This window comes from Oratosquilla oratoria, chromosome 16 (assembly GCF_046742065.1).
Source record: "Oratosquilla oratoria isolate Oo_2021 chromosome 16, ASM4674206v1, whole genome shotgun sequence".
Lineage (NCBI taxonomy): Eukaryota > Metazoa > Arthropoda > Malacostraca > Stomatopoda > Squillidae > Oratosquilla > Oratosquilla oratoria.
In genome coordinates, this window is record NC_134792.1 from 34,931 (window position 1) to 61,719 (window position 26,789).

Sequence of the window (26,789 nt, forward strand, 5' to 3'; positions counted from 1 at the left end):
GGAATCAACCAAAGGGGCACCATTATGAGGCGGAGATTTTTTTTAATGTTTTTATTATTATTTTTTTTTTTATTCAGCTTGCTTTCCTCTTCTTGGGTAAGTGTTATGGAGAGGGCTTCAAGACCTAAATGGTATTCACAGTAGGTAAGGATTCTACCTCTTTTAATATAAATGTAATTTTTATAAGGTTGAAAAATAAAAATAAAGCAAAATACTTTCAAATAATATAATTTTAACAATTTATAATTCCATACATAATTTTTGACTGGTTCATAAAAATCTAGTTATCAAATTAAGACTACCTTATGCATTAGTATTTACAGAGTAACCTTTAGCATAAATAAATCAGTATAGACCCTTTGATATAACCAATTTAAATGAATCTCTAATAAACTCAATTTGTAAACAAAGCAGGCGAGGGTCTGTCAGTCCAGGTACATTTGGTCCTTAAAATAAAGTTGCAGCAAACTAGGATTTCAAAAGAACCCTATCAACTAATTGTGACCTAAAATATATGGTAACGCTACATACAGCACTATGTTAAGCTCTATACTGACAACTGTTCTACAAAAGCAATAATTCATTTAGCATGTGGGGAGGGCAGGACAAAACTGTCACAATTTGCAAGAAGTTGCTGTGACTTTTGGATTGCAAAAAAAGACTAGTGACATTTGGGCAGAGCTGAACAACGAAATTGAAAGCTATTGTTATTTGGGAGACATGGTCTATATTGAACTGGATATTACATTAACATATGTATGAACTATAAGCACCAATATACAGAAGCAATAAAGCATACATATACAATGTAATCAACTGTAGGGGTGGAGGCTCTGTATTATATTATATATATATAAAATTTGTATAATATATGCTATCATATTTGCAGAAGTGCCTATGAAGACCAATCTGTAACACAAAGAAGCAAAATCTTTCCACAGGCCATGGCATAGCATAACATCAGAAATTTAACGAGCTGTATACTTGGGGGTGGAGAGATTAAGTGGCTGGCTTGTATCTTCTGACGCCTCTGCCAACTGAATCAGAGCCATGGCACCCATCCACTTGTCCTTTGTTTCACCAACTTGGGTAATGACAGTATCTGATGAAACATGTCCAGTAACAACTGATGGAGTGACAAGAACTGAAGTTCGAGTGCTGTTCAGCTCTCTTGACTCATCATGTGGCTGCAGTTCTCCCTGTTCCAGTCTTGCTTCATGAAGCCATCTCTTCTTTGGTTGACGCATTCTCCAGGTTTCTTCTGCTTGTGTAGGTGTGTCTGTACTTTGGGAGGGGCCTAAGGCATCTTCATGGGTGGAATCAATAGAAGTATCCAATGAAAAGTTCTCTAGCTTAACTGGATCCTCTGATAGTGGGACAGCAAGAATTTCATGTGGCAAAGAATCTTCAGTACAAATTATATTCTGTGATTGTGAGCTGTCACAGGACACATAACCATGGACTTCTTGAACATTTTCTTCTGTAACAATGTAAGGTCTTGCAGTAATTGCACTTGACTGCTCCATACTAGACAAGAGACACACTTCAGGTTCAAACAGAGTTTGGGGCAAGGGCTCATGACTGACATACTGATTTGACCGTTCCAGCTGGCATACACTGTAAAGCTCATCTTCAACTTCTGCAAGAGGCTTAATACCATCCATACTGTCATAGCTCCCTCTGTAATTAACGTTGTACTCTCTTGGGATGGGCTGCAAATTTTCAGTGTTCCTTAAAACACGAGCTCTTGCAGGAGATGAAAGGGCTGTGCGATGGGATTGAGAAGATCTCTGATGGAATTCCCCATACACATTCTCATCACCTGGATAAGCAAAAGTAGTCCCACTGTCCAAATTACTTGTAGAATTTATGGGATGTGACAGGTATGCATTCTCATCCCCTTCCTTGTGAGTAACAAAGCCTTCATCATTTGTTCTCAAACTACTAAGAACACCATGACTGGTGTTATGATGTTGTTCCATTAAAGGTCCTAGACCACGTCGTGACTTTGTCCGTTTCACAGGGGGTGGGGACATGAGATCATTATCAGATGGAGTACTGGGTGTCTCAGGAGTTCCTTCCAGTTCCCGTTTAGCTTTTCGTGCTTTTGCTGGGGTTCGCTCAGTCCTTTCTTGACGGTATTTTTCCAACCACAGCAAAACCTGTGAAGATAAAGAACATCTGAAATGAATCAGGCAATCCTTTATTCATTCTTGCTAGTACAGCTATCATGATTCACTAAATTAACTTCGGTGTATCCTGTTAATATTTTTTTTTCTGTACAAATTAAAAATTATTTTCCAATGGAAGGGTTTGGCATTTTTCTTTTAAATCCAGGCAACCACAAATCTCTAAATACTCATTTTGAGCATGTCAGTCCAAGAAAATGAAAGGTGAAATTAATTAACCAAACCATTCCATTGAAAAAGGAACTTCCAGGTTTTACTCATATGATCTTCAGTTTGTATGTCAAAGACCTAACAGTGAAAATTAACAAACCTACAATAAATTGAAATCATGATTGTACAACAAAAATAGTGTCTACAAACAATTAACGAGAACCACCCTTAACTATGTTTCCACAGCTGTTCCCAATAAGCAAAATGGACATCTTACAAACTATCTATTTACCAAGAGCTTTCTGCTCCTCATAAGGGGGAAACTACAAACTTAAAAAAAAAAAAAAAAAAAAAAAACACACACATATATATATATATAAAATAAATAATAATACAAAATAAAGAAAATTTACAAGGTACACAAAAAACCCACCCCAATACCTGCATTTCAATGTCATCACATCACCCAAGTACAACCAAATGAGCATAACAAGCCACACCAGCACCATAATACTCTAACATTATAACCTAACACCTATCTCTATGTACCAAGAGCTTTTCCCCCTTTATAAAGGAGGTAGCAAAGTCAAATGCATGTACCTACTCCCACCCATCACCCTTTCACCCCCCCCCTCTCTCATCTTCAGATATTACAAGACTCAATCCAACCACAATCAGCCCAACATAAAAATCCATCTTAAGAGAGGCAAGAACCACACCGTGATTCCTATCTGGACAACATCCAATACTATCACAATACAAACAAAGAAGATGGCTTGCTACAAACTGCCCTAGATGCCATCAGACAGGACACTGAGCACCCTCATCCTACAATAACCCACACTATTTCTTCCCTGAGTGACCTATGGGTCTGTACAGTGGTCAATGCCAGTTACCTGGGAACTATGAGTATCCTGCAAGAAATCTGACTGAAACATCTACTGCATGGCTAAGAAAGAGTGATGTTAAGCAGGCAACAACTTACATGCAGACATCTAGCCAACACACATGTATGATAGCAGTTCTTGGTATGTTCCTTACCTCATCTGTACATTCTGCTGATGTAATTTGGGGGCTGATTGTACTGTCTGCTGTTCTCTTGAGGGTAGCATAAGGATGCTCAGCACAATGTCTGTTGGCATGTGTGAACCGTGACGTACACCCTGCAATTTTCAAATTTTAAATTATTGTCTTACAAGGAAATGTTATATTGATATGTACACATACACTTTTTTTTTGTTTTGTTTTTGTAAGTGAAGTGTCATTGCTATGGATGTAGTCTTGAACTGCTTATGAATGACCTGGGCAGTGGGGAGGAGACAGGGATGACATTCCATCCATAAGGAGCAAAGAGATGGATGTAAGTGAATGCATGCCTTGACTGGTGACTTTCCTTGTAGAGGAGAAGCCTGTGTGTGTGTGTAACACAGATGACCTTTCATCCACAAGAAACAATGAACAGGTCTCTGGATGGGTCTACTCTAATCAAGTGACTACCTCTTCCTTCAAAGGGGAAAAGGCTTTTTGGTGTATGTATGAACAAATCACATGTGCTTCCAGATGTATATACACACACTACCACTACTACACTCCATTTGTGCAGCCTGTAATTGTTTTTAGGGCTTTGTTTTGTATGATTTGAAGGGTGTTGTGGTGTGTCTCACTGAGATTAGGAGCCCATGCAGGACTCGCATAATTCATCACTGAGCGTATACATTGTTTGTATATTGTTATATTAGTTTCTTTGTTTTGTCCAAATGTTGTTCCAGTGATTGACTTAAGTGCGTTAAGTCTAGGTGTGCATTTGTTTTTTATGTTTGTGAGGTGTTGTTTGAAAGACATGGATGTATCGTATGTTACACCAAGAATTTTCGGTGTGTTTGTGTGTGGTATTAGAGTGTTGTTGATGTAGAGATGAGGTATGTATTTGTGTTCTTTTGTACAGACCATTTACACCATGAAACAAAAGTCCTCAAAGTCAAGGAACACCTCGACATGAGAGGCACACAAACACTTGCTGCAGCCACCACAAACACATCACACCCGTTACACTACATAGCAGAACACCCACACACACCAAGAAACATTAAAACTACACCCAAAGACCTTTATTACACAAAGATACTCTCTTCTCTTCCTCCACAACCACCAAATACCAGCCTCCGGAAACATATTCATAATCATATCACTCACCGCTCCATTAACACACTGAAAGACAACACACTGCTGCATGCCAGACCCCCTGATATCCACCCTTCTGAATCCTCTCTCCCACGTAAGGACAGAGTCCACTTGGCCAGACTGCGATGCGGTCACCACCCAGCACTTCTAAGCTACCAGAGGAGGCTGGACGACAGCGTTGTGAACAGCTGCCCAGGATGTAACACTTCACCCCATACCATACAACACATAATGGAAGACTGCATTATACACAATCATGCACGCAAACAACACAACATACACTCTATAAAGGATTTGTGGGAAAACCCAGTCTCGGCTGTGGCCTTCCTTGGGGAGACGGGACTGCTCGGACAGACAGTCTAGGGAACGACAACAACAACAACAACTACACTCCATTATGACTCTTAAGGCATTGCTGCACAGTATTGTTCAAATCAACGTTTAGTTTAAACCTTACAAGCAAATGGGTAATTCCATGGTCTAAGCATTACAATTGATCAAATATTCCAACCCTCCAACACCCTAACATGAAATTAAACCTTACCTGATGCTGAACAAACGAAAGGTTTCTCCCCCGTGTGAAGTCGCTGATGTGTCTTTAACTGACCACTCTGGGTGAAAGCTTTGGTGCAGCCTGGGTAATCACACTGATAGGGTCTCTCACCTAAGGTCAAAGGAAAAGGTTTTGAGAAAAACATTACCAATATACATAGACACACAATTATGATAAAAATAATAATAATAAATAAATAAAGAATAAGGGGACGGTACCCAATGATCATTACTCCTTTCCTGTATACTACATTTAGGAGAGACAGAGAGAAAAAAAGAGAGCAACTTTAAACAGGGATCAATCATGAAAACCTTAAAAGCTATGAAATACAGCAGGGAATAACAGGATATATTAAGTCTATCTTCAGTTTAAGTGGGGCTACTTTGTTGCACAAGCAAGAGGCCCTGATGGTTCAGATGCAGATGTGTATGCTCAAAAGTGTATGCCTTTCTAAAAGTACTTCCCCATCACTTTTGTTTATTCTTGCTACCCCATAATTCTCTTTTTCTCCATCTTCAATAGTCTCATTTTATATATATTATTTTTCTATTCAAAGAGTATTCCCTAGTTTTCACTTCTCCTTTATTTACTCTTGGAAGATACATTTTTTTCATATGCTGGACCATATACCAAAAGGCTTCTTTATGTGGGAGGTATGTAGCCAAGGCATGTACCCATCCTCTACCTTTTTGTTTCCCCTTTTAAAAAATATTGTCACACTGGAAAGAGTAGAAAGTGGTTTAGGTTTTCCACCTCATGATCATACACAATACACCTTGTCTTTTTCTTTCAAAATGGTGATTATTCTTGCTTGTTGTATACGTGATTTATTCTCAAAATTACTGGAAGGATTTAACAAGAAAGCACTACCAGAAAGTACAGTCATGGTATCAATGGACAAAGACATTTTGAAGTTCCAAGACACAATAAAGATCTACAGACAAACATCCACAATGGTTAAAATTCCTGTCTGGCAGGTAGCATAGAAAAAAACTAAATAAACAAATTTCTGGAACTAAAATGTTATACAATGGAGGCCCCTAAAGAGCAATACTATCATCTATATTATTCAATATCTTCAAAATTGGTCTTCCACCACCTGATCCAAAACTACACCAAAGTTCTCGCCTAATGATATTTACAAAACATAATAAATTGGTCTCCAACCACCAGATCCAGAACTATGCCAAGTCCTTACCTAACTATAATTACCCGATATAATATGAAATAGCTCCTAATCAATCAACACATTTTGCCCCAGGTCTCTAGCAGACTCCAACTTATATGGACAAAATAGAACAATGGCTCAATAACACTGGAATGGATGTCCCATGAAAGTATCAGTGATACTACTCACTCTAGACAACCATGCCTCAATGAGACACCTAACAGTGAAATTGAATAAAACTCAAATATCTAGTCTCCCAATATTTTGAGGTTATCTAGCAGGTGTAACTTATTTTTTTTTTTGCATCCCTTCTACTTCTTCAATTTCTCCTGTGCTTTTGGGGCTCCTCAGCTGGCAGCAGTATTCGAGTCTGGGTAGTACAAGGCTCTTTCAGATTGTGGTCAAGCAGGCTTCATCTTAACCTCTTCAATGTGAGTCAAATTCTCACAGGCAGAATCAGCTGCTTGATGCACAATGATGCATCACAATACTCGCATTATAAAATAGTTATATCCGCATTACTCATTATCTTTCACTCTGAATATTAATAACCACAGAAAATATGATCAAGCCAGTTCACAGAATATGGGGGTCACTCAGCTAAAACTACAAAATAAATATAATCAATATACAAACGACGGCATCTTCACATACCTACTTGCACCCCATGATGCTTACGTAATTATAATTGTATGGAAGATCCATCACAACATACACTCTATAAAGGATTTGTGGGAAAACCCAGTTTCGGCTGTGGCCTTCCTTGGGGAGACGAGACTGCTCGGACAGACAGTCTAGGGAACGACAACAACAACAACTTTTAGCTGTAGCTATGATTATATTTACACATTCCTTATAGATGGTATCTGTATTTATTGTCACTCCAGGGTCTCTGTTGGGTCCTATTCCAGCATTGTGCAAACACATTACTCACTTCTTCCCCCCTCCCCCATCTGAAAAATACCCACCCCTCCTAATGCCGGCCATACACTATCATGTACACCTGACAGGTATGCCTGAAAAGTTACGCCTGTCGGGTATGCCATGGATTCTCGAGAAGATGAGTTGTACTTTCTCTCCTTATTATCTCAGGCGACCTGACAACTGATCGAATTTTCATAAGTTGTCAGGTCGCCTGAGAGGCTAGTTTTTCCCGCCATACACTATCAGGTATACCTGACAGGCGTGACTGTTCAGACGTACCTGTCAGGTGTACATGATAGTGTATGGCCGGCCTAATGGAATGGTACTCATGACCAATGCAAGTTTCATATTAAATATGCGTTTGTATAATTTGGAATTTTACCATTTGTTACGTCATTTCTTTCAGGAATTTTGCAGAAGACCTTAGTATTACACTAAAGGTGGTGTACCTATATTGACTTTCAGTACTTTACAACTACTATCTCTTAAGATTTAAAATTTGGCTGAAATTCTAAGGGGCATAAGACCTGCACAAGGTGATCCTATTAAAATGGACATCAGGAAGTACTGTCCCCACTGCCAATCTACAAAAACTGGGCTGATCTCAAGATTTATCAATGAGTGATGTCTTCTATGTTTTATAACATAGAAAGTCCCACACCAATGCAATGTACACATGAGTTCTATCTTTGACCCCTCCCCCCCAAAGGACCATGTATAGAGTATTGGTTTTCCCAAACCTCTATACATGGACAGCAGGGGAGGATGTTAGAATTGTTATTGCTTTGCATCATGCAAGGACTATCAAATAAACCAACGTCTTCCACCTTAGATATATCAAGGGATAAGAACCACATTTATAACACTCACTGAAACCCATCACAATAGTAACATAGTAGGTGGAGAATTGAACATAGTCAGATATGTACATTTTCAAACTAACAAGGCAGAAACCATGAAAGAGTGGCTTTATATACAAGGAATGACCTAACTTCAGAAATACAAGTAGTAGCATCACACACTAATGTAGCAAATGAACTTAGTTATGCAGACTGAACCTGTACAGTGGGTGTTATGTACAGACCCCCAAATTCTGATGCAATCAGTACATAACTTGCTTTGTAAAACACTTAAGCTCTTCAATACAGGTCAAAAAATCATGTGCATGTAAGGTTGCATGATGTACAATCACAATATGTGCATTACAAAATAAAGTTACCGCCATTATACTAGTTCTCTTTCACCCTGAATAAATGTCACAGAAAATGTAATCAAGCCTGTTCACAGAATATGGAGGGTCACTCAGCTACAGCTACAAAAATATACTCAGGAATCCAAAGCCATCCCTGTATACCCCACTCAGTTCATGACATACAAAGGTGTCATTGTATACAATAGGTTAAAGAACTCAATGAAGAATCTGATTTAATGTGCCATAAGTTTTGGCAAAACAGAAAATAAAAACAATAGCAGGCATAGGTACCCTCATAATACACAATGGGCAGCTTGTAAAGGCTGACACACATTGCCAAGACAGTGACTACAGTACAAGAGTGTTCAGCACACCACCAGAGAACATCATTGATGCCCTAACCACTAGCTTTTTTTAGAAAACTTACCAACAATATCAACAAAGACTACTTTAACAGTAAAAGATGAGGCTGGTATGAAAGAATTTAATCCAAACTTTGCTGCTGGACCATACAATATACATACATATACCAAGCCTTTTCCCCCTTACAAGGGAGGTAGCCAAAAAGAAAAAGGCATAAAAACCATTCCCACCCATTCCATCCCTAAATACAGTCCACTCCACCCTCCCTCTTATCATGGCACCTCCTGGATGACAGGTAATCCCTGCACCTTGTCCACTGCCCTGGGTCAGAGACAGTGTTGCAAGACACAGCAAGGCCGCTTCATGAAATCGGTGACACCCCCTCTCCGTCCCCCCATGCAGAAAAGGAGAAGACAGGGAGAAATCTCTTTGGGCTGCGTCTTCCTCTTCCCCAAAGCCCCCTTCACCCCATCCATCCATCTCATCCTAGGATGACCCCTCATGTTCACTCCCTCCACACCTCTTTTACTAGTCTTTCTTCACCCATTCTTTTCGTGTCCAAACCATCCTAATACTCTTTCATCAACCCTATCTCCCAACTCCCTTACCACCCCTGTAACCCCCATCATACTTCTCAGACACCTCATCTCAAACACATTCAAACTTCTTCTCTCTTCCTCTCTTATGTTCCATATTTCTGCCCCATGCAGTGCTGTTGGCACTATCACTCCTTCATACAGCCTCCTCTTAGCATCCATTCCCAAATGTCTATTCCTCATTACATTTTTTTAATCCACCAAGGCATTTACTTGCTTCTCTCAATCTACATTCTACCTCCACTCCACCCTTTCCTGCCACATTTGCACCCAAGCATCTAAACCTATCAACTTCCTCCAGTCGCTTTCCATTAATGCTCACTTCCACCCCTTGTACATCTCATCACCTTACTTTTACCCACATTTATCTTCAACTTTCATACACCTTCTCAAACTGTCACCAACTTCCTCAATCCCTCCTCCAATCCTGCTACAGGTGCAGTGCCACCAGAAAACAACAGCTGGCTCACCTCCCACTTTCTCAATTTTCTTTAAACATCTCCAATCCCTGTCCCAACACCCTTGCATTTACCTCTCGCACCACCCCATCCATGTACATGTTGAACAGCCAGGGCGACATAACACATCCCTGACGAAGTCCCACATTTAGCTCGAACCATTCACTCTCTCCATTTCTAATCCTGACACATGCTCTACTACTCTCGTAAAAACTCCTGACAGGTCCTAGAAGCTTTCTTCATATCCCGTATATCTGCAAAACCTCCCACAATGCCTTCCTCTCTACCCTATCATAAGCATTTTCCAGACCCATGAAAGCCCAAAAAACATCCTTACCTTTTCCTATAGCTTTCTCACACATCTGTCTTACCACAAAAATCTGATCTACACAACCTCTACCTGTCCTAAATCCACACTGTTCCTTGCCAATTACTCCCTCTGTTCCTCTCCTTATCCTCTCAATCAAGATCTCCCATAAGCCTTCCCAACTACACTTAACAAGCTAATCCCCCTGAAACTACTACACTTACACTTGTCCTCTATTCTCTTGTAAAGTGGAACTATACAGGCACTCCTCCTCCAGGGTAGGCGAAACAAGGAAACGAAATTCAGAGAAATGGTCCAGGACAGCAGTAATAGAAGTTTCATAATTTCTCTGTGAGCAGAGTTTTCCTCTATCACAGACAAAATGATGTGTGGCTCTGGTCTGTAGGGGCACCCCATATAGACCCTAAAGTATCAACTGCATGCTACTTTGCCATAACAACATGCAGCCAATACCCCAGATGGGGATACAATATACCTGCAATTTTGTTGTAGGGCCCTTCCACAAGTTATAAAGTAATTAAACTGGGTAATCAGTGACCTACTGAAAGTTATATTTGCTCCAATGTACAAGGGGGGGTTCAAGCAATAAACCAAAAAACCAAACCAGTGGTCTTAATCTCATTTTACAAAGACAATGTAAAGTACTGAGGAAAAGGAAAGATTGTCCAATATCCGGAGTGCAATAACAAATTAAACAAAGGACAACACTGTTTTTGTGGTGGTCAGTCATGTTTCACAACAGCTCCAGTATTGTCAAACTACTTGTCTATCAAAAAGGGCATCAATGTAGGTTACCTCAATTCTGCCAATGTTTGATATTGTAGACCACATCCATCCAAGACATGTTAAGAATTAGAAATTTAAATAAGTATTTGGTTGTAGTTTCTTACACAAAAGCAAGCAGGTCCAGGTGGTCCACTTCAATGATGCTATGTCTGATAGTTCCCATGTTTGATACCGCCCCCCTCAGGTATTTGTGTTTGGACCCTTACTATTATTAACCCCTTCCATACGATGACGCCTATGTAGGGGTCATGAGCAAATGGGTACATGAGGACCAGTGTTGGTGTCTTGGTTATATTTATTTTGTAGTTGTAGCTGAGTGAGCCCCCATAGTCTGGGAATGGGCCTCATCATATTTTGTGGCTATTAACATTCAAAGAGCACAAGATATACAGCTGTAACTTCATATTTTGTAATGCAAGTATTGTGATGCATCACTGTACATCAGGCAGCTGATGCTGCCCACAAGAATTTGACTTGTACTGAAGAAGTTATAATGTTTGGAGACAAAGATATCAGGTATTCAGGAGTGTCTTTGCTGATGACACCCATATCTACTGTAGTCTCCTGCACATACAGCAAAACTTCAAATACCTTAATTCCATAACCGACTGGGCATGAGAAATCAATATGAAATTTAACAGGAATTTTTTTTTTTTTTAGCAGATTCAATATGGAATTATTGAAAATTTAAAGTTATGCCATATTATGCCAATGCACAGGAAAATCATGAGGATAACATAATGGACCTTGGCATTCAACTCAATAATGAACTAACCTTAGAAAAGCACATAGAAAATATTATAATGACTGCAAACCAGCAGTAGGCAGGATTTTATGTACTTTCAAAACTCTATTGCCTAAACACATATCTATATGGAAGTTACTTGTGCTCTTAAAACCTTAGTGTCTGTCAAGTATGGTTACCAAACAAAACCTGTGATAATGAACAACTTGAACAAATTAAAGTGTGTTCACTCAAAAACTATATACCAACACAAAAAATTACTGGACAAGACTGAAAAAATTGGAACTTTACTCAATGCAGTGTAAAGTGGTATGCCATCATTTATATGTGGAAAACATTGGAGGCAAGTGCCCAACCTCATGAGCATCAGGGAACAGTATCATCAAAGACATAAGAGAACCTGCAGGTGAGGAATACCTAAAGTGTCACACAATGATTTAGGTCCCTCCTCACACTAAGTTTTACACATGAGGGATCCAAACTACCAAGAAGAATCTGGGACTTGACCAGGTGTAGTACTAAATTCTTCAAGAGAGCTTTAAACTAGTTCCTAATTGGGAGCTTCCAGATGAACCTATTTTGCATGCATCTGAACCACAGACAGCTACCACCAATAATCTACCAGCACCGTGGAGTTACCTCAAAATACCTCATCACAAAAAAGAAATCTAATTCCCAAGTTGGTTTTGACAATGGATGTTCAAACGAATACAAGGTGTGCCAAAACTTCATAATCACGCAAACACGATATTCAACATGAACCTTACGTTGTCCAATAACCCCCAACCTAACTGTCAAATCCATAGAAAAATACATTTCAAATACAAAAACGAAAGAAGCGAAAAATACTGGAATAATCAAAGCTTGTTTATTTTACCACTAGCGTGCCTTTTATGATCTGTGGAGAACGAACAAACATAAAAGAGATGATCTTCACAATATTTTATAACTTTAGAAATGTTAAGACTACAATGCATACACATTATGAACGACGAAAATACCCAACAATAAGTCATAAGACATACAAGAAAATTTGTGTTAAATGGTCTAATGAAGGCTCTGATTTTGGGGTCTCGACAATACTCCCAGGTTCCTTGAACAAACCCAATGCACGGACCTCACCAGGGGTAAAAATGACTTCAACCTAACTTAACTCAAATAAATGACAAGGACAATACCTATATTTACAATGGATTGGAATGTAAAACGCGGATCACGTGGTAGTGACGTCATAGTTTTGGCGGGAGAAAAGCGCGCGCTTTTTGTTAAGAAACCCACATCCATTTAATGACAGAACAACCATGGTGGTTATTTAAATTCTCCCCAAATTCACGGAAGAATGTTAGTGAAACAAAGACCGCACCCAGACATTGTCAAAAGTAACAAGCCAATACAATTTTAACTACACTCGAGCTTTCTACGAATTTAAGTTCTGCTGTAGTAAATTTGAAGTTCATGTGTGATACTACAGCTTCTTCAATGCTTTGTGGTGTTCATGTTTTACATTAACACCACCCAAAAGAAGCGACCGAGGTCTGAAACAAACCACACCACTGTTACATTACAGATTTCTCGTTGCAATTCAGATTTAATACAGCCATAATTAATTAATAACAACTCGCCTCTTATTGGATGATCAAATATATTCCAAGATGTTCTAAAAGTGATTTTCAAACGACTCTGATCTATTGTCGTTAAATTCGTTGAGCCTAATAACTGACGTCACACTGGCGCGAAATGTTCCTTGTCTATAACCTGACCTACTTTAAGGTAGTTAAATAGTTAATACTAACTTGCATAAAATTACACATTCTTTACTCCGCTATTTGCGGATAAAATACATGGACATCTTAAATATATGTGAAACATTCACTTATCCGCTGTTTAAAAATGGCGTAAGGACTTTTAAATGACCCACACTTTGATGCTTACCTGTGTGTGTTCTGAGGTGAGCTTGTAGAGACTTTTCACGGGGGAAAACTCTATTGCAGATGTGGCACTTAATACTACTCGGAGACTGTGATCCTTCAATAATGAGGTTGGTAATAGCATCAGCACGGGGTCTTCCTCTCTTGGCTTCGAGAGCCCGAGCATCAGGGCTATCGCAAGCACCAGCAACACTGCAAGGACTTCTTAATTCTACTTTTCCAGCGTTCTCACCCCAGTTCCATGGATACAATGTATTATCCTTCATAGGAGGGCTACCAGGGAATCCTATCCCCGAATAAACACCACTTGGATGTCGTTTCGGCGTAGAATGTTGAATATTTTCACTGCACTTTTCAGACATGTCTGCTTACTCCTAGTCCACAGGTTTACCGCGCATTTCTCAGCGAATAAGCGCCAAAACAAATCAAATTGTTCGCGGGTTTTTCTTTGAGCGTTCATTGGTGGAAAAGATGCCAAATAGTGCGCACTTATATCGTTTAATTTTCGCATATTTAGCATACATAACATTTACAAACACCGCGCATCACAAGAAATCATAAGTATAAACTATTGCACATCCATTACTGAGAAGTGTCCTCATTTATAAGACTAGATATATTCTATACCAAAGTATCAATTGGTTTTCTCCTGGTGAGCTGTAGTATTGTTCAACAACTACAGGTGCATAGGCTATGATATATCTATTTGAAATATGTAGTTCTCAACAATGACATATAAAGTACATTGATTTTTTTAATAAGGTTAAATTAAAAGAGCTACTCTGTACTTTAGTCCAGAAAATTCAGACAACATGAGACGCCTGTACTTGATGTTTACTCCTCGTGGATCGTCAGTTGCTTCACGCCATATTGAATGAGAGGTAGAAGGGAAGGCTGAAGAACAGCCAAAAAATCTTATAATATCCTCGCCATCAGGGGATCAAAAGGAACATGGAGAACTCTTACGGCATAGGGGTTCGTAACCGCTACGAACTTTTCTACGATGATGATGTAGACCCAATGGACATACTTAACCAACACCAAGAACAGAAAAAGGATAAGACTGCTGAGAAGGAAAACAAGGGGAAGGGCACAAAATCCAAGGGAACAGTTCTGAAGAAAACAACGAAAACTGAAACGACTGCTAAGATCACCGATAAGACGAACTCCTCTGGTAAGTAATATTATCTAAATTCTTATATGAAATGTGTGCCCTTGCACTTCAACTGAAATGTATTGAATAGTGTGATAAACAATTGGCCGCCATCGCACGTGCGCAACAACCCGCGCTTTGTCTGAGCGCGCGCCGATACGTAGTTGTACCTGGTCTTGCTGTAAATCTCCTTTCTAAACTATGTACAAACTATTAGCAAACGAAATTCATTGTCACAGCGCAATTGTACATGATAGTTCAAGACGTGATGGCTGTACAGTTTGGGTTTACGAAAGTGTGATTTGGGGAGAGGGAGGTATGAAGAGCTATATTTAGGTGTCATGCCGGTGCGAGTAGTACGGTATAAGGTTTTAGTAGTTATTTAATGTTAGCATACTTATTAGCCGAAATTGATAGAATCGGGCAATAGTTTTATAGGGCGGAAAGGAATCAAGGTGAAAAAGTTGTACCCGTTAACCTTTTCAGGTTACCTTCGATTGTTTATATCATTCCAGTTCAGTGATGTACTTTTTGGTTGTCCAATAGCAAGGTGTAATTTGTCGTATTATGCAATAGAAATTAAGATCACTTTACTGATGGAATTAGCAAAACTATTGAGGGAATGAGAGGTTTTCTTGTCCCCCATCCCTACACATATGACATAAGCTTCCAAAGCTTTAAGACTTTGTCTTATTGCTGTGATCTTGAAGAGCATTCCAGGGGGCAACATTGGGAGTAATTGTTGACGTATTGTTAAAATAGCTAGTGACTTTCGTGAATATAAGACCAACTTGAATGAACTTGCAAACATTCAACCTTCCATGAATTTATAAATAGGTATGACCCTTCACATGTGTGATGACCTGGACTTCATTGTACACTACCTGGGTCTGATACCATTTAGGAAAGGGTTGCTCATGTTCTATTTCAGTGCCATGCAAGCTTAGTTTTCAATTTTCTTTTTTTGCATTTGAAAAATATTTTTTGTTGAATGGTATGTTGGGCAGTAGTAATACAGGTGCATGCCCCACATAACCAAATTTGCTCATCCAATTTACTTTAGTCTCAACCTCCCATACAAAGTTACAAAAGTCAATTGTGGTGCCAATATCTGTTGAAACGGATATTGTTAGTTTCTATTTTTATTTGATTTTTATTATATACTTAGCAAGTCTGGGCTGACTATCCCCAACTCCCACTGGAATGTGCAAATTTATTGGTTGACTATAAAAAGTGATGACAGTAAGGCAAATATACAATAATCAGATTAAATGGATTTTTTTTTCATCCTAAGGGATATAAATGGTTCTGTTCAGATATTTTTAGTTAGGTTAGTGGGTAAAAAATTAAGTGCTCACCTAAATGATATCAATAGAAAATTAGATATTTATTTGGAAATTTAGTTGTGCATACCTACATGATTTAGCATTAGAAAGTTAAATGTTAATATTGTAAATAACAATACGTGAACATATGCAATTTTCTTTGCGGAAATAAACGAAACTTTCTACAAACAAAACTAATGAACGAAGCCGCAAGGATATGGTACAGACACCATGCCAGTTCAGTGACTATCAGACAATTGCTTTCAAGTTGTAGACCGGGTGTTCTCCAACTCCAGGTGATGTTAAGTGCTGTTACAAAGACAATAGGGCTTGCTTGGACTATATGAAAGAACATGGGGGTTCTGCCATCATCTAGATATAATATAATCAGGCTGTCGGCATCCATGATGATGACCCAGATGGTCTTTAGAATTTTAGGCACCAAATTACATTGGTTAGGTTAGGTTAGAATATACTAATTTATCATCCTTTCATTTCTTCGACCTCAGCACCTATCTAAACAAACATGGCATATTCAACTGCTCCGGCTTCATTTGTTAGAAGCTATATTTTAGCAACTTTAATGTTATTGGTTTCCGCCAAGAAAATTTGCATTGTTGATCTATTATACTTGATAAAATCAATGATTTTCCATTGCTATAGCGTGTAGGTGTGCACAACTAAAATTTTACCTTTATTTGTAAATCAAGATGCACCAAAAAAAATTCTTATTGGCGGGAACTAGAATAGGTAAATTATTAGTTTCGACCATGGGCGCAATAGAAAATTAATTAATTTTGTAAGTGTATCAATGTAATATGCAATTTTGTGAGCGGAAATATAAAAAAAAGGTGCTAAAACGGATTTCGTAAGTAACGAAGTTGTGTTGGATGAATGGTACGCCATGTTTGATAGATGCCTATGTTGAAGAAATGAAAGGATGATAAATTCGTCTAATATAAACTAAACTAACCTAACCTGTGTTTAAGAAATCATTACCTGCAAATTAAATGTCATCCGGCTCGTCCTCATCGTCGTCGTGAGAGACATTGGCGGACTTTTCAACCACTCTCTCAGCTTGCGGGGTATACAAAGTTCTTGCAGCCTGAAGGAATGCATGTATCTCCGTTCCATAACATTCCTTCAAGAAAATGTACCTGGCGAGGTACTGTTGGAAGTATCGAGGTCGTCAGTTGACAGATGACAAGATGGCATCCCAATCCTATGCTACTGACTTTGTTCATTAGCATATTTGCTTGTAGCAAGGTATTTTTTATTTTCATTTCCGCCCACAAAATTGCATATTACATTGATACATTTTAATTTACATAATTAATAATTAGTTTTCTATTGCTATATTACGCCCATGGCAAGCTTTGAGAAACCTTGTTTTGGAAGACAAATTAATTGAAGTAAGTTGGTCTAGTCCAATCTCTACTATGCATTTCCCTAGAGGACATTGCCATAAATAGACAGAACACATTAAATCAGAATGCAACTTTTGCTATAGGCATAATGCATTCACTTTAATATTTTATGGGGAATCAGACACCATACATCAACAGGTTCTCAAGCAAATCCCCAGGGTTGCCATACAACAAGATGATACAAGTAGCAAAAAAGTAATGAGCCATCAAACTTTTACCATAAATTTTCTCAAGACAAGGATTGATATTATTTTAGTTGTGCACACCTATGCGATATAGCATTAGAAAACTAAATGTTAATGTTGTAAATTATAATACGTTGACATAATATGCGATTTCTTGGTGGAAATAAATAAAAAAATCTTGCTACAAGCAAATTCATTAACGAACGAAGCCGCTAGGATATGGTCTGGACGCCATGCCAGTCCAGTAGCTATCAGGTGTTCTCCAACTCTAGGCGACATAATAAACATTGTTACAAAGACAGTATGGCTTGGATTTTGAGAGTACATGGGGTTCTGCTGTCATCTGTTAATTGCCCGAGGTACAGTAATAATCAGGCTGTTGGCATTTGTGATGAAGACGACCTGGCTTATCTTTAGAATTTGAGGTATGGAGTTATTAAACATTGGTTAGGTTAGAAGACTACTAAGTATTTCAGCGGCTTTGACCCATCGTTTTTCGCTCATATTTCCGAAATAATCATTCACATCAGCATGGTATATTAGCACAGCCTAATTCACACCCGGCCATAATTTTTGACGTAGTGTATTCACAAGTGTATTTAATTACGGTGTTTACTCTTGATATTGTGTGTGTCGTAGCCGACACCCGTGAAGTAAATCGAACAAGTGAAGTTGGGATACACGAGGTAGTTTGTGATGATGTCACGACTTCACTTGTTCGATTTACTTCACGGGTGTCGGCTACGACACACTTAATATCAAGAGTAAACGCCGTAATTAAATACACTTGTAAATGCACTCTAACGTCAAAAATTATGGCTGGGTGTGAATTAGGTTGTGCTAATATATCATACTGATGATGTGAATGGTTATTTCGGAAATATGAGCGAAAGACGATGGGTCAAAGCCGCTGAAATACTTAGTAGTTTACTGTTCTTTCATTTCTTTGACTTCAATATCTATCAAAACAAACATGGTGTATCATTCAGCTGCCAGGATTTTATTAATTGTAAAATAGGTTTCAGCAGCTTTTTTGTTATTGATTTCCACCAAGAAAATCGCACATTACATTGACCTATTATAATTTAGAAAATTAATAAATAATTTTTATTATATCATGTAAGTGTGCACAATAAAAATTTTACCCAGGGATTTTGGTTATTGCATTTTGACTTCACAGCTGAGGTCATCAGGGTTGTCATAGGCAGGGATTATTATTATTGTACAGGACTAGACAGATGACAAACATAGTGTCTTGAAGCCTGTGTCTTTGCTCTGTTCAGTGGTGTGTAATTTTTGGCAAGGTTTTTAGGTATACCTGATGGGAAAAGTGCATACCTGTCAAGCTACTGTTGTCTTGCTGTAAGACTATGTATTAGAGACCATAAGTTTGTGTGTAAAATGGAAGTAAAGCAAGAGTTTTTTCAATATTTCAAAACATGGGGAATGGAAACTCAATGTAAATACATGGCACAGTGTGAACACATGAAAAACAGTACTTTGCAGGCAAAGGCTTAAGTGGCTTTTGAGTCTGGGAGCATATTACATATGAAATCGGTGAAGTGGTCAGCTGTTGTCGATACCAAATTGTTGCCAAAAACTGGTAAAGCAGGATTTCTGATTCTTTTCATTGTCATTCTTGTTGACTTGCTGAGGGAATTTATTTCAAATTGTTTAAAAAAAACTCGTACAATGCATGCTGAGAAAAGCACAAGATTTTCAACTTGTGTAAAAAAGTAATATTTGGACATCATAGAAATTATGCAAGACTTGTGTAAAAAATGTAAGACTTGACAGGTTGGATTGATGGAGTTTAGTTTACAAAATGAATATTTTGTTTAGATATATCATGTAGGTGTGCACTCTTAGTACCTACTAGTGTACTGGTATTGGAATTAATGATTTGCTGATTTGATTTGATTAGATTTAAAAAAAAAATGAGACATTCTGCCTTTGCCAAAAGATGGTCACATGATCTGCTTACTCTACCTCCAAGAATAAAATATTTATAGTATCAATAATGAAGTGGGATGAATGAGGTGTCAGTTGCTTAAAATTTCCCTTGCTTCAAATAACAGACAGACAGGTGCTGATATCCTTAATGTTCACTCGATCACCTTGGATCAAGAACAGACTTACTGAATCTTCACTTTGATAAGAGACGCTGGTAGGTGCTTTCAGTTGGCGTATTACATAGACCTAGATGGTATGCTAGGTGAATAGAAAAAAGAATTCTAGCAGTTTCTGTTTTCACATTGGCATTGGTTTGGATTTATTGGGAGTGAATTATATAAAGATACACTGCATAAAATTGAAAGGATAAAGTAAAGCATGCTAAACTTGTTACCATTGTGGTCCTCATAAAGAAAAAAAAAATTGCAGGAAGTAAGATAAACATCGGCAACATGTCACATAAAATAAGCCAGGTAATTTAAAATTATAAAAATTTGGTAACATCTTTATTGGTTTTTAATTATATCATTCTGAAATAGTTTCTTAGAAAAAGTTGGTGTAATAACCAAAAACCTTTTATTTACCAGATATACAAGGGGTTGCTAGCGATTTTTAGCATTTGAGCACTGGAATCATATTTAAATTATAAAATGTGAGATGTAAACAAATTGCTTGATGGGGCACATCTTGTTCACTGTCAGAGACTGATTCTGGAAGGAAAATGACAACTTGGAAATTGAGTAAATCTCTACCCTATTTATACCTACACATAGCCTCAAGACATGTTTCTGGGATGTTCCAGCTTTTATAATGTCCCATAAACAGGCCATAGTTATACATACATATACCAAAGGCTTTTTCCCCCTTACATGGGTAGCCAAAAAGAAAAAGGCATAGAAATCACTCCCACCCATTTCATTTCCCATATATTCCACTCCCCTCCACCCTCCCTCCTATCTTGGCACCTCCTGGATGTCGGGTCATCACTGCCCTGGGTCAGCAGTGTCGCAAGACAAGCAAGGCCGCTTCATAAATTCGGCGACCCCCCTCCGTCCCCAAATTAAGATATGGAAAAGACAGTTAGAAATCCCTTCGGGCTGCATAAAAAAAACTTTTCATACATACTTCCTCACCCCCCATCCCCATCCACTCCCCCTCATGCATCACAGCCTCATCTATACACAACCCTTCTCCATTCACCCCTATCTTCTGTCCTCTCCTGTCCTTCCTCCACAGACATTCCTCTCTTTTGTAAGTTATAGTTATGAAAACCTAAAATATAGATAAAAGAATTTGAGTTGGAATTTATAATTGTCAGGCTGGGTAAATTTTTAGTTGTACCTATGCAATATAACAATAGTAAATTATACATAAATGTAATGTGCAATTTTCTTGGCAGTGTTTTTGATGCAGAGGTTGAAGAAATGAAAGCATGATAACTTAGTCTAACCTAACATATACGGGGGTGGAAAGGGAGTTGGGAGATAGGGTTGATGAAAGAGTATTAGGATGGTTTGGACACATGGAAAGGATGAGTGAAGAAATATTAGTAAAATAGGTATGGAAGGCAGATGTGGAGGGAGTGAACATGAGGGGACGCCCTAGGATGAGGTGGATGGATGGGGTGAAGGGGGCTTTGGGGAAGAGGGGAATGTGTTGAGGAAGGAAGGGAGAGGACAGAAGACAGGTGATTGGAGAATGGTTGTATATGAATGCTGTGATGCACGAGGTGGAATGGGCGGGGATGGTGGGTGAGGTAGTACGTGTGAGCAAAATTTGATGCAGCTGGAAGGGATTTCTCCTTTCATGTATGGGGGGACGGAGAGAGGGTGTCGCCGATTTAATGAAGTGGCCTTGTTGTGGATGTGCTGTGTCTTGCGACACTGCTTCTGACCCAGGGCAGTGGACAGGGTGCAGGGATGATCCATCATCTGGGAGGTGCTAAGATAAGAGGGATGTGGAGTGTATTCAGGAATGGAATGGGTGGGAATGATTTTATGCCTTTCCTTTTTGGCTACCTCCCTTGTAAGGGGGAAAAAGCCGTGGTATATGTATGGGGGATTGGGACTAGGCATCCTTCTCCTTGTAGCCCCACAGGGGACATTCCTAAACGAAAAAGTAAAGGCATAAGAGGGTCTGGGAGTTTTCTGACCAGCACCCTAAGGTTTGGGTCTTAATGTGCGTGGATGTGGTACAGATGAGAGTAAAAGGGAAGAGATAGGTAGTATGTTTGTGAGAAGAAAGATGGATGTGTTGGCTTTGAGTGAATCTAAGTTGAAAGGGAAGGGTGAGTGTCAGTGGGATTGTAAGTGGGAGGTTATCAGGAGTGAAAAGAGGGCGAGGTAGGGAAGGGGTGGCTATTCTAGTAAGTGAAGAGATAGGTAAACGTGTAGTGGAGTGGAAGGAGGTTTCCTCAAGGATAATGTGGATGAAGGTGAAACTGGGAAAGGAGATGTGGGTCTTTGTAAGTGCATATGGGCTGGGCAGTGAGAGGAGTGTAGAAGAAAGGGAGGCCTTTTGGATAGATTTAAATGAGTGCATAGAGGATTTAGGGAGAAATGTCAATGTAATAGTACTGGTAGACCTTATGTTAGGGTAGGAAATGGTCCAATTGATGGTGTGGTTGGGAAATGTGGAGTTCCAGGAAAGTATCGTAGTGGAGAGTTGATGGTGGATATGTGTCTAGAGAGTTGATAATAGCAAATACAGTGTTTCGGAAGAAAGTCAAGCATAAGTACACATGGGAGAGGGTGGTGGATGGAAGGGTGGTAGATAGAGCGTTGATGGATTATGTAGTGGTAAATAGGATTATGATAGGAAGAGTTAAGGATGTATATTTGCTAAAGGGAGAGGGTGGGGGAATATCAGATAATTTTTTGGTGGAAGGTAAGTTGAGAGTGGAGGATAGATGGAGAAAGAGGAAAATGACAGGATTATGTAGTGGTAAATAGGATTATGATAGGAAGAGTTAAGGATGTATATTTGCTAAAGGGAGAGGGTGGGGGAATATCAGATAATTTTTTGGTGGAAGGTAAGTTGAGAGTGGAGGATAGATGGAGAAAGAGGAAAATGACAAGAGGTAGGGAGGTGCTTAGAGTGAACTCGTTAAATGAAGAGGAAAAGGAGGAGGAGTACAAGAAGAAGCTGAAGGAGGAGTGGGAGGGAGTGAAGGATAGATTAGATCTAGGTGTGGAGGAGGAATGGGGATGGTTCAAGGAGGGAGTCACAAAGTGTGCAAGGATGGTGTGTGGAACAAGGACTGGAGGAAATAGAAGGAAGGGTAGTGAATGGTGGAATGAGGAAACAAAGAAGGTTGTAGAAGAGAAGAAGTGAGCTTTCACAGATTGGTTACATAATAGGACGAGGTAGTCATATGAGAGGTACAAAGAAAAGAGAAGTAAAGCAAAAGGTAAAGGAGCCAAAGAGGAGAGCAGATGTGAATTGGGGTAAGCGTATGACGGAAAATTTTGAAAGTAATAAAAAGACGTTTTGGAAAGAAGTTAAGAGAGGAAGAGGAGATGAATCAAGTGGAGAAGAAAAGGTTAAAGGTGCAGATGGAGAGATGATGGAAGAGAAGGCAGTAAGGGGAAGATGGGCAGAGTATTTTAGGGAGTTGCTAAATGTGAAGGAGGATAGGGAGGGAAAGATAGCTGCCGTGAGAAATGCTAAGAAAATGATCAGTGAGGAAAATGGAGGAGAAATAAGGAAGGGTGAAGTGAAGGCAGCTGTTAAGATGATGAGAGCAGGTGAGGCACCTGGTCTGGATGGATGACATGCAGAATGTTTAAAAAAAGGAGGTACAGTGATGGTGGACTGGTTGGTGAGGTTATTTAATGTTTGCTGGGGAGAGGGTAGAGTGCTGGAGGAGTGCCTGTATAGTTCCACTTTACAAGGGAAAAGGGGACAAGTGTGAGTGTAGTAGTTTCAGAGGAATTAGATTAAGTGTAGTTGGGAAGGCTTATGAGAGGATTATGAGAGGAACAGAGGGAGTAATTGGTGAGGAACAGTGTGGATTTAGGACAGGTAGAGGTTGTGTAGATCAGATCTTTGTGGTAAGACAAATATGTGAGAGCCATAGGAAAAGGGAAGGATGTTTTTTGGGCTTTTATGGATCTGGAAAAGGCTTACAATAGGGTAGACAGAAAGGCACTGTGGGAGGTTTTGCAGATATATGGGATAGGAGGAAAGCTTCTAGGAGCCGTCAAGAGTTTTTATAAGAGTAGTAGAGCTTGTGTCAGGATTAGAAATGGAGAGAATGAGTGGTTCGAGGTAAAGGTGGGACTTCGTCAAGGATGCGTTTTTGTCCCCCTGGCTGTTCAACTTATACATGGATGGGGTAGTGCGAGAGGTAAATGCAAGGGTAGTGGGCAAGGGATTGGAGATGGTTAAAGAAAATGGAGAAAGTGGGAGGTGAGCCAGCTGTTGGTTGCGGACGACACTGTGCTTGTGGCAGGATTGGAGGAGGGATGGAGGAAGTTGGTGACAGAGTTTGGGAGAGTATGTGATAGAAAGCTATAGATAAATGTGGGTAAAAGTAAGGTGATGAGATGTACAAGGGGTGAAAGTGGCAGTAGACTGGAAGTGAGCATGAAGGGAGAGCGACTGGAAGAAGTGGATAGTTTAAGATACTTAGGTGCAAATGTGGGAGGAAAAGGTGGAGTGAAGGTGGAGGTAGAATGTAGATTGAGAGAAGCGAGTAAATGCCTTGGTGGATTGAAGAGTAATGAGGAATAGACATTTGGGAATGGATGCTAAGAGGAGACTGTATGAAGGAGTGATTGTGCAGCACTGTATGGGGCAGAAACATGGAACATAAGAGAGGAAGAGAGAAGGAGTTTGAGGGGTATGATGGGGGTTGCTAGGCTGGATAGAGTGAGAAATGAGGAGGTGAGGAGGAGAATAGGGGTGGAAAGGGAGTTGGGAGATAGGGTTGATGAAAGAGTATTAGGATGGTTTGGACACATGGAAAGACTGAGTGAAGAAAGACTAGTAAAAGGTATGGAAGGCAGATGAGGAGGGAGTGAACATGAGGGGACGTCCTAGGATGAGGTGGATGGATGGGGTGAAGGGGGCTTTGGGGAAGAGGGGAATGTCTGTTGAGGGTGAATGGAGAATGGTTGTATATGGATGATGATGTGATGCATGAGGTGGAATGGGCGGTGAGGTAGTATGTGTGAGCAAAATTTGACGCAGCCAGAAGGGATTTCTCCCCGTCTTCTCCTTTTATGCATGGGGGGGAACGGAGAGGGGGGGTCGCCGATTTAATGAAGCGGCGTTGCTGTGGATGTGCTGTGTCTTGCGACACTGCTTCTGACCCAGGGCAGTGGACAAGGTGCAGGGATGGCCCGTCATCCAGGAGGTGTTAAGATAAGAGGGAGGTGGAGGGGTGGGGAGTGTTTTCAGGGATGGAATGGGTGGGAGTGATTTTATGCCTTTTCCTTTTTGGCTACCTCCCTTGTAAGGGGGAAAAAGCCTTGGTATATGTATGTATGTAACCTATATTTAGTAATTCAGTACCTCAAATTCTAAAGATCATCCAAGTCATCATCATGGATGCTGACAGCCTGATTATTATTATACCTCGAGCAATTAGCAGATGATGGCAGAACCCAGTGTTCTCTCATAAACACCAAGGAAGCCCCATTGTCTTTGTAACAGCTTATTTTTAAAGTCTCCTGTAGTTGGCGAATACCTGGTCCACAACGTGAAGCCATCGTCTGACATTGACTGGACTGGACAGATGAGCATGGGATCCAAACTGTATCCTAGTGGCTTCATTCATTAGTAGATATGCTTGTAGCAATTTTTTTTTTTCCTCCCCTGCCAAGAAAATAACTATGTTAATATATTATAATTTACAAAATTAATATTTAATATTTTAATGGTATATTGCATAGGTTTGCACAATTAAAATATCCCAGGCTGAGCAGGAATTGCCTGTATTTTGAGTGGATCTGTTGAAACGTTCAAAATACCTGAGTTGTTACCTAAAACACCAAGAAAATGCTGTTATGGGTGTTTGTATGATTCAGGGCAGTTTTCAAAATATGTCCATTTCAGTTGATTTTAAATATACCATACCAAAGGCTTTTTCCCCCTTGTAAGGGAGGTAGCCAAAAAGAAAAAGGCATAAAAACCATTCCCACCCATACCATCCCTAAATACACTCCACTCCCCTCCACCCTCTAACTACCCTCTTATCTTGGCACCTCTTGACACATTGAGCATGTGTGACGTACCATCACGTGCCTCTTTAACTGAAACGCTCGGAGTGCTTTTTGTCACGAGCGACTGTCATTGATCATAACTTTGGAAGGACACATAATCTTTCTCACTTGGTTGGAGTCAATCCCATCATTACAAGTGCACTTGAGGAACAAGACAAAGACACAGAACGGAAAGGGACACCAAAGACCAGAAAGAAGAAGAGAAAACTATCGTTCAGCTCCGATTTCCACCCAGGAGCTTTCTAGTAAGCGAACCTGGCGACAATGAGGGAGGTGGTGCCTCCTGAAACCCTCGCCTTCTGAGCTGCTAATACCTCCTAAAAGGGGGGACCAGGTACCAGCTACACTTTATAACATTAGAATGCATGAAGATGGCGCAGAGAAAAAAAATCTAAATGAAATATATAAAAAATTCAGGGAAATGTATTTTGAACTTCAAAGCTCAATATCTCAAAACTACACTTTTCTCTACATTTTTTCTATCTTCTCCATAACTACTTGGCCAATTTTAATGGGGTTTGGATCATTTGAAAGCTGAATAGATTTGTAATTTTTTTATCATGTTTTTTCATTTTTAGTGATAGAAGTCTATATATTGTATTTTATGTAAAAAAATTCCTAAACTAAGAGGGAATTCCAAAAACTGTACGATAATTATTTAGGTATTGCCATAGAGCATTTGTGGTATTTTTTTCTGAATGCTCAGTCAATGGATAATGACTTGTGGCCTTCCCAGTTTCTATTGCCAATTACCTGGAAAACTTGTTCTGCTAGAGGACTGGGGCAATGGGTTGATTGATGATTGGAATGACCTCAGATTTATGAAGAGATGTATTGACCATACAGGACTACTCGCTGGATGTTCTCTAAACTATAGATTGTGAATATATGAAGGACTCTTTTGATGGGGGAGGGGGGCGGATGTCATGGTAGAGTAAATCAATTTGCTTTGGGTCTT

The 26,789-nt window shown here is 39.5% G+C and overlaps 2 protein-coding genes across 3 annotated transcripts in view; one reads left to right on the forward strand and one right to left on the reverse strand.

Annotated features, from left to right (window-relative positions):
* Nucleotides 1–212: 212 nt before the first annotated feature.
* On the reverse strand, nt 213–14,272 carry LOC143033802 (uncharacterized). Its single transcript, XM_076199297.1, has 4 exons — nt 13,566–14,272; nt 5,065–5,184; nt 3,381–3,502; nt 213–2,162 (listed from the first exon to the last, which is right to left on the reverse strand). Exons 1-4 carry the CDS (start codon nt 13,921–13,923, stop codon nt 969–971), a joined length of 1,794 nt encoding a protein of 597 aa, XP_076055412.1. The 5' UTR covers nt 13,924–14,272; the 3' UTR covers nt 213–968.
* A 132-nt stretch (nt 14,273–14,404) lies between these two features.
* LOC143033803 (intracellular hyaluronan-binding protein 4.S-like) overlaps nt 14,405–26,789 on the forward strand; it is a 28,861-nt gene continuing 16,476 nt past the window's right edge. The window contains exon 1 of one of the 2 annotated variants that reach the window (XM_076199299.1): nt 14,405–14,735. In XM_076199299.1, coding sequence (XP_076055414.1) covers nt 14,513–14,735 — 223 coding nt within the window. In that variant the 5' untranslated portion in view covers nt 14,405–14,512. The remainder of the gene's footprint in view (nt 14,736–26,789) is intronic. The other variant, XM_076199298.1, reaches the window with a different exon arrangement.

Bases quoted from the DNA above. Each gene is read 5' to 3' on its own strand.
- LOC143033802 (XM_076199297.1), bottom strand. From the start codon at position 13,923: ATGTCTGAAAAGTGCAGTGAAAATATTCAACATTCTACGCCGAAACGA. The intron at 5,185-13,565 runs GTAAGCATCAAA...CTTTGACCTTAG, and splicing joins TCACCTCAGAACACACACAG to GTGAGAGACCCTATCAGTGT. The intron at 2,163-3,380 runs GTAAGGAACATA...TTATCTTCACAG, and splicing joins CAGCAGAATGTACAGATGAG to GTTTTGCTGTGGTTGGAAAA.